The sequence below is a fragment of the Macrosteles quadrilineatus genome, unplaced genomic scaffold (assembly GCF_028750875.1).
Source record: "Macrosteles quadrilineatus isolate MER2022 unplaced genomic scaffold, UCM_ALF_1.0 Scaffold_5__1_contigs__length_97177068, whole genome shotgun sequence".
In the NCBI taxonomy this organism is placed as follows: domain Eukaryota; kingdom Metazoa; phylum Arthropoda; class Insecta; order Hemiptera; family Cicadellidae; genus Macrosteles; species Macrosteles quadrilineatus.
The window spans coordinates 93,074,595-93,082,738 of NW_026542598.1; the positions used below are offsets into that span (position 1 = coordinate 93,074,595).

An 8,144-nucleotide genomic window follows, 5' to 3' on the forward strand; every position below is an offset into this window, starting at 1 on the left:
TATTTGCAATTTCAAAAACATTCAATTTTATTTTAACCGACAGCTGACTGAAATAATGTAATAATAATATTTTGTATGGGTGGAAATGTTTTGATTATATAATGGTAGAATTATGATCAATTTCCTACACTACCTTCAAAGGAACCACACCATTCCCCTTTTCTCCTGATCAAAATGACACTAGTTAGTTAAACACTAAATAGGTTACCACCAAGGTGTTTCACAAAATATAAATTACTTAGGTTCAGTACAAAAATGTATTGGTATTATTTACATGGATATTTACAACCTAAGATCTACAAGAGTCTAGTCCTCGTCAACATCTTCCTGCGTTGCACGAGCTCCTATGTTGACGCTGGTGGCAAGGTTCGTTTGTCCTGTCTTGAGCCGATTTCTAATTAATTCTGCGATGGCCCGCTGAGTTCTCTTCTCTAACCTCTCGAGTTTCTTCGCAACGTCTCGCTCCAATTCCCAGTCTCGTTTGCCAGGAGCCAAATTTGAAAGATCCTGAAACATAGCAACACAACAATGTAAATATAATTAAATATTAAAATAATTAAATAAAGATTGTGTGGTCTGTATCAATACAAAAATATCAGAAACAGCCAAGCTGAAACAGTCAATAGCGTTGATAGCGCTCAAATACAGTTTTTTTACAAACGGCAACAGCATCTCTGGGCAAGAGATGTCCCATTTGCAAAACATGCAGAACTCTGCAATGTGTTTCGGTTACACTATCCATAAGCGTGATCGGGTATCTCCTTTTAAGGATGCTATGGGGTTGTTGTCAATGAATGTAAATATTTTTGTATATATTTGTTTTATTATTAGACTCAAGTAGTTTAAAATAACAATGACACATTAATCTATGCTTTGCATGATTTGATTAAAGATTAATTTGAATTGATGCTGTGTACAGGGTGCCTCAGCCACCGGGTCTTAGTACAACAAGAGCCTACTTGGTGCGAAAGCTTGTGGCACAAGGGGATGTGACTAAACGCGAGACCCAGCAAACGCCTTGGCCCACTAAAAGTCCAGCTAAAAGAGGGTGAAAGTTTGAATTTGGCCCAAAGCTCTACAATGATATCGCCAAGCATCTCAAACAGCTGGGGGTCCTAGCTTTCAAAAGATACATGAAAAAATTGTAAAATAATTCTATGTATGGTTCTTATTTTATTATACTCGTTGTTTTGATCATAATTAGGCCTACTGCATATGTTATGTTATTATTATTTTGACAAGAGTAAATCTATCAGCAGTGTTTTTACTGGGAGACTCAGAAATAAAGGCATTTTTAATTATTAATTTTTGACGTTCCTTTTTAATTTTTACCTTTAATTGTTTAACAAGGATCTTAAAATATCAAAGGTTGATATTTGGACCATCACAAGTAGGCTACCATGACAAACATTGTTATACAACTATTTCTGCAAGTTAATCTCAACAAAAACAGTTGACATGAGCTGCTACCTAGAAGTCAAGCTTAGGACTACAATGTTGGAGAGCTGGGTTTATTATTTTGGTTTAGAAACAAACTCTTTCAATAGAACCTTTGACTATTAGACATTCCATCCCCATGTTAAAGTTGTCGCCAGTTGTTTAAACAAAATTGTTGTAGTTGATGTGAGCCACCTATAGATTGCGCTGATCTAATTTATTGATTTCTTTTGAGTACAAGAACTGTTTTCCAAGTCAGACTGATTTAACGACTTATTGTGAGCTATAGCAACTGTCATGACCCATAAACTGTGTTAGCGACAAAGTTTAACGTACAAAATAGAATTTTAGACACTAGCGCATTCTATAACTGGCTCACACAACAACTATGTTCTTTTTCAATAAATAATTGGCAACAGGTGGTCTATATAGATGGGATGTCTTCTTCAGTATCTAGCCAATAATAGAACTCTTTGATTGGAAACAAGTACTTTGGGGTTTTTACTCAATTAATTATCAATTAATTGAGAGGGGGACGCCACCTAGGTGCGTATTTTAACCCAAGTATGAGCGAAAGATGAGTGTAGAATGGAGTGAGATGATCTGTGTAGCTTTTTACTGACTAAGATCAGCTGTTTCAGTAGCCAGGATCATTTACTTAAAGCCCAATGATCAGGGACAGCTGGGCCCAGTTTAAAACCATCTTAAAGCTACTGGGTTTCACAAGGTGGAACTGGCGACCTTTTACTTGTTAGTCCCTATAACCACTCAGTTACTAATACTGCACATACTGATCAATGAAGTAGTCTAAGGCATATTTAAAGTACAATCTAATTAATCCAAATAATGTAATACAATTATAATGGGAAAGAATTATTGTATGTGTATGTCTGTTGTTCCATCACGTGAAAACTACGTGTCCAATAGTACTGAGATAGGGTGCATTCAGCAATCACGTAGGTAAAAGCTCGGCACAAAATTTTAACCCACTAACAGATTTGTGAAGTTCATTTTCTTAAATAAAAAAAATCCTTGCAGGCCCCCAGAGAGGCCCCTGGCAACTGTCGTGTACACCCTTAGGGAAATACGGCTCAGAGCATAATACGACTAAACAATGTCTCCATTGTCCTCATTGTTATTTTTTACTAAATATGTGTTGGATACAAATACAAAATTACCCAAAATGTGTTTAATAAACAGAAATATTTTAAACTGTGCCAATAATTTTTTCTTCTATTTTATTTTATTACAGATTTTACAGGGAAATTTACTACTAACCTAGACCACAGGAAAGCACCCATTCCTAGCTAAACGCAGACATAAAAATACCCGTTCTTCCTGGTGTGCTGCTGCACAAAAATTGAATGGAATGTAGGCGATACCGGCACTCACCGGTGAGCGTTAAGCGTAGCAGAAAGGAACTAGAGCAGTCACCAGTGAGTGGCCCGCAGCGAACGTGTTAATCAGCTCTCAATCGTAGCAATAATGACTAAGAAAGAACCTTCATAAACATTACATAACTAAACACTGACCAGTTCTTCAATGACCACTTTGGAGTTAGCTGCCTCTAGTTGGGACTTGACTTCACTTTCTACATCTCCAGGTTTAGCTGCAGGAACAACGTTCTCTTTCAGTGATTCATCCTCAGGAACGTAACTCCGGAATTTGGGCCTGGGGAAACACAGAGAATTAATAATCACTTTACTAAGAATAGTAATTTATTCAGTCTTTAAACAATACATTATTGTAATTGACATCGTCATTATTATTGTAAAAAGATATAAGATGCAATACTAATATTAAAATTAGACATGAAAAATCCAAAATATAGGCTGCCCTTGGTTTAACATTTAACAAGTTTAAAATAATTTTAAAATAGGCAAACTTAACAAATATAAATTATGAATGACGGTGGGTCTTTCTTAAAAAAGGCTAATGGTTAACACAGGTGTAACATAGAACATAGAGGGACAAAATTTCTAACATTATCACAGATGGAATATGGTTGTGGAACAAGCACATAATAAGGAATAATAACATATGGAATAAGCTAAGCAGTAATATGCGTAGACACTTCATCTAGGCCTACTTACTTTAAGCTGAATATGAATGTAGGGTGAGTGTAAAATGCAGTCTATGTTACTGACTAAGATCAGTCGTTTCTTTAGACAAGATGTTTAAAGACCAAATGAACAAGGACCAGTTTCAAACCATTATAGCTTCTGACATCTCTCAGGATCAAACAGACGACCCTCTTTTTTGGGAGTGTTGCACGTTGTCCTATGATATTAGTCAATTTCACAACGTACAAAATATAATTTTTGACAACGTCCAGTATAAACTATTTGACTGTTGCACAATGTCCAAATCTCATCATGTCCAAATGTACAGTTACTGCAAGAAACATAGTCTTTCTACAAGCTTTGGACGTCATGGGATTGGTCGTCATGTTCTTAAAAATTAGCAGTGGACCACGTCCAAAGCCGCTGCTAGTTGCATGACGTCTAATAGCTCAACCCTGTCGCACAACATTCAGAGCTCCTGCATACGGAAGTAAATTAGGTCAAGTTTGGTTAGTTTATGTTAGGGTCGGTTAGGCTAGGTTAGTATAAACGATAGTTGGTAAAACAGTTTACAGTGTGCAGGGTCTTTGTACGTCATGGGACAGCGCTGAGGTATTGGACATCGTGCAACTGGCAGTGGCTTTGTACGAGGATGCAACTAATACTTTTTAAAGAGTGGAATGTGCCCTGTTTCACGACAACCAATTTAATGATGTCCAGAGCTTGAAGAAATACTATGTTTATTGCAGTTACTGTACCTTTTGAACATAAGGAGATTTGGACGTCGTGCAGCCGTTTTGCCAAAGGTTGTTTATCATAATGCTAAACAGTAGAGGCCTAACACCAAGCCTTGAGGAACGCCATGGGAAACAACTTGGACATTTGAGGATACTCCGTTCACTGATTGCACAAATTGCCTAACCTGAACCTCACAAATTGCCTACGATTTTCTAAATAATTCTGCAGAGAGCACAACACTGCACCACCAATACCATATTTTTTTCAGTTTCCCTAGAAGGATGTTATGGGAAACAACATCGAACGCCTTACTCAGATCCCATAACCTCAGCATGACTGAGTCATTGCACTCGAGGGCATCTGAGATGAGGTCAGTCAGATTCATTAGGGCTGTAGTAGTTGAGCGCCCGCTTCGGAAGCCGTACTGGGCATCCGAAAGCAAGTTTTTACAGTACCTTCAAAATATTTAATCAGCTGCCTCTTCATCTCAGTCTCAAGTACCTTAGAGAACACCGGCAAGATAGATGGGGCGGTAGTTAGACGGATCTGAGGGATCTCCCTTTTTTAAGATTGGGATGATCCTAGCTACTTTTAGGACGACAGGAAAGGACCCTTTTAATAAGTACAAGTTAATTAGCTTAGTTAGCGGTGCACATATCAGATGTATGATACCTTTTAGTACAGAACAGGAGATATACCATTTACATCTTGGCTGTTAGAGTTTTTAAAGCCCTTCACTAAACTTATAATATAACATTCACTCACCTCAGTCCAACTTGTTAGTGTGTGGTTAGTGGCATGATCAGTGACTGCAGCAACCGAATCTTCATGCTGCAACAAGGAAAGGTTGTTGATGATATCATCAGCTATCCTGACAAAATAGTCATTAAAAACATCAGGGGATGCAGTTATCTTAGGGCCAGGGTTGGACCTCCTGTGCTCATTTACGACATCCAACGCAGCCAAAACAAGTATTGGACGCCTTCAATATTTTGTTTACATTGCTGACTTCCTTCGCTTCCTTAACTTTAGCACTGTAGTCTTTCTTTAGTTTTTGTTGGTCAAAGAAGAAACCAGTTACCTATCAAGTAGGCCTAAGTAAGTATCAAGTATCAAGTATCAAGTAAGTACCCTCACAACTTACTTGAATTAGGTCTACTTTTTGGCCTAAGGAAGGATTGAAAATATTATTTTAAGTGGTCTTCAAAGATTCAATGAAAATTTAGCTAAATATGGCTCATTTTAATTTTGTAATAACCAGTGTTTCTGAAGTTGAATCTTCAGTTTTAATAACTTAATTGTTAGTCGAACTCACTGTACAAAGTCACAGTCTATGTAGGATGGTCGACCGTCAATTCTACAAGTATTTCTTATTTATTTATTTAATACACGGTAACACCATTTACAATAGTGGTTAGCATAATCAATTACAAGATGGCATAATTTACAACGACACTACATTACTAATGCAATTAATAATAAACAAAACTGAACTTGAAAAAAACTTTGAGTAAGTAGGCCTAGATGTTATTCAAGGAAAAACAACAGACAATAATAACAGGCAATGCTGACAAAAAAAAAACAATTAATAACAGGCAATGAAAGGCTATAAATACAGGCTATAAATACAAGCTATAAATACGGCAAGCAATAACAGGCAATGAAAGGCTATCAGTAGTGACTAGGATAGGCTTAAGTTAACTTAAGTTTATCATCGCTCAATCTCTTAAAAGAATTTTTGTTTGGATAACTTTTAACTGTTTAGCCTAGAGCTAGGGATGAGCATCGACAGTAGATGTTTTCAAAACATCAATGTTTTCTGTTAATGTTCCATGTTATTTACTTTGATAGTAACTTAGAGTTTAACTTACCCTACCAATGTTTTTGTCGAACATCGATGTTTTTGACCAAGTAGGCCTACCTAGGTAAGTTATTGAAATATTGATGTTTTCCATGACTGAATTGCATTAATTAGCTAGGCCTATTAAAGCACAGAGAGCAGACAAAAAACTGAAAAAAATTGCCCCGATAACGTTGATGTTGGCTGCACTCTTTACTTTAAGTCCTACACTCATTCGAATGAAAATATCGATCGATTAATCGATTGCTTCATTCGATATACCGTTTGGTTAGTTAGGTAAGGTTAACCTAACCTAACTAACCAAACGATATATCGAATGAAACAATCGAACAATCAATATTTTTATTCGGATGCGGATAGGACCTAAAGTAAAGTGCAGCCTTGATGTTTTCACAACGTTTTAAGTTATCAATACATCGATGGTTGACTTAAACTTATCGATGATCATCTCAAGTTGGAGCCTATGATAAAATAGAGTAACGTAAGTTACGTACAGATAATCTGACCCATCCCATGTTAATGTTATGGTTGGACAAGATTGCGTTCTTCAGCAGGGTTACGGTAATCCATTCCTAAATCTGCAAATCCGGCAGTTGTAAGCCGGCACTAATAACTTAGGCCTTCATATGCCTAAGTACCGGTAGGCCTACTGCTTTGAAAATTGTTTGAAATAAATGGGCCAAGTATTTTGGTAAACACACAAATCCTAGTCTTGCCAAGGCCAACAGTAAAGGATTTAATACTGTAGATCTAGTTAAACAGGCTACCTAATCATACTGAGAACGAACGCATTCAAATGGCTTAAGTGGAGGGTTTTATGCCTAGTTAGTAAATATTACCTTTAAAATTGAGCTAGTGAGCTGTACTCATCCTATAAGAATATCCCCAAAACTGTTTGAACTAAACTGAAGGTTCAGAATTTATGTGGAATCAAATAATAAATAAAAATAAATGGGATAATGATATTAAGTTTTGTTTGAGGTTAGTTATGAAAGTTTAAAGTTTAGATTTAGATAAGGAAAAACGCAAACAGCAAAGAGAAAAAAGGGCATGGTGTGTTCTTCTTCTTAAGACAACAAAAGTGGCCTGGTTTTTTGTCATGAGGCTGTGGAGTAAAGTTGAATTGGATACAACCAGTGGGGTCCCATATGGTCGACATTTCATATTTCAAAACTGAAATATTCCCATATAGCCGACAGTGAAGGAGATTTCAGCTCTGAAGGATCGATCATGGCTGTCGGTCATATGTAACCCACAACCCACCCATCGGCAAAATCTATATGGTTGATTGGAATTTGCGTCAGGAAAAACTAAAATGTCCACAATCTTTTTCCTAAGCCCATCACATCATTTTTGAGGTATTCTAATGGTAATATACAATGTGTAGAATAATCAGTATGAGTATGATTGAGGCAGTCCCCTAAATTACCAAGTTATATGGCAAAATGTATATGGTTGATAGGAACTTGCATCAGGAAAAAGTGCACAATGTTGACCCTAAGCCCATCACATCAAATTTGAGGTATTCTATTGGTAATATACAATGTGTAGAATAATCAGTATGAGTATGATTGATGCAGTCCCCTAAATTACGAAGTTATATGGCAAAATGTATATGGCTGATAGGAACTCGCTTCAGGAAAAAGTGCACAATCTTTTTCCTAAGTCCATCACATCAACTTTGACGTATTCTAATGGTAATATACAATGTGTAGAATAATCAGTATGAGTATGATTGAGCCAGTCCCCTAAATTACCAAGTTATATGGCAAAATGTATATGGTTGATAGGAACTCGCATCAGGTAAAAGTGCACAATCTTTTTCCTAAGTCCATAACTTAGATGAAGGATGAGTGTAGAATGATGGTGTGTGATGACGGAATGGCACACGGGAGGGACTAAGGCTAAAGGTGTAGTGACGTCATATCTCGTGGCTAATGTCTTCTCTTGAGGCAACACGATTACCGTAACGAGACGATGTGATTTCATTTTTCAGCGGCGTTCGTGGCACAGGCGTTTCGGATTGATGTACTGGTGGTCCCGGG

General features: G+C 37.0%; 1 protein-coding gene across 1 annotated transcript; it reads right to left on the bottom strand.

The window, feature by feature from the left end:
- Positions 1–243: 243 nt before the first annotated feature.
- LOC128995798 (coiled-coil domain-containing protein 12-like) lies at positions 244–4,623 on the bottom strand. Its single transcript, XM_054420817.1, has 3 exons — positions 4,493–4,623; positions 2,970–3,108; positions 244–507 (listed from the first exon to the last, which is right to left on the bottom strand). Exons 1-3 carry the CDS (start codon positions 4,621–4,623, stop codon positions 307–309), a joined length of 471 nt encoding a protein of 156 aa, XP_054276792.1. The 3' UTR covers positions 244–306.
- Between the last annotated feature and the right edge of the window lie 3,521 nt (positions 4,624–8,144).

Coding starts and splice junctions, on each gene's coding strand:
- LOC128995798 (XM_054420817.1), bottom strand. CDS start 4,623: ATGAATCTGACTGACCTCATCTCAGATGCCCTCGAGTGCAATGACTCA. Junction 3,109..4,492: donor GGGAAACTGAAAAAAATATG/GTATTGGTGGTG, acceptor GTGTTTCCCCAG/GCCCAAATTCCGGAGTTACG. Junction 508..2,969: donor AAGTGGTCATTGAAGAACTG/GTCAGTGTTTAG, acceptor GCTATGTTTCAG/GATCTTTCAAATTTGGCTCC.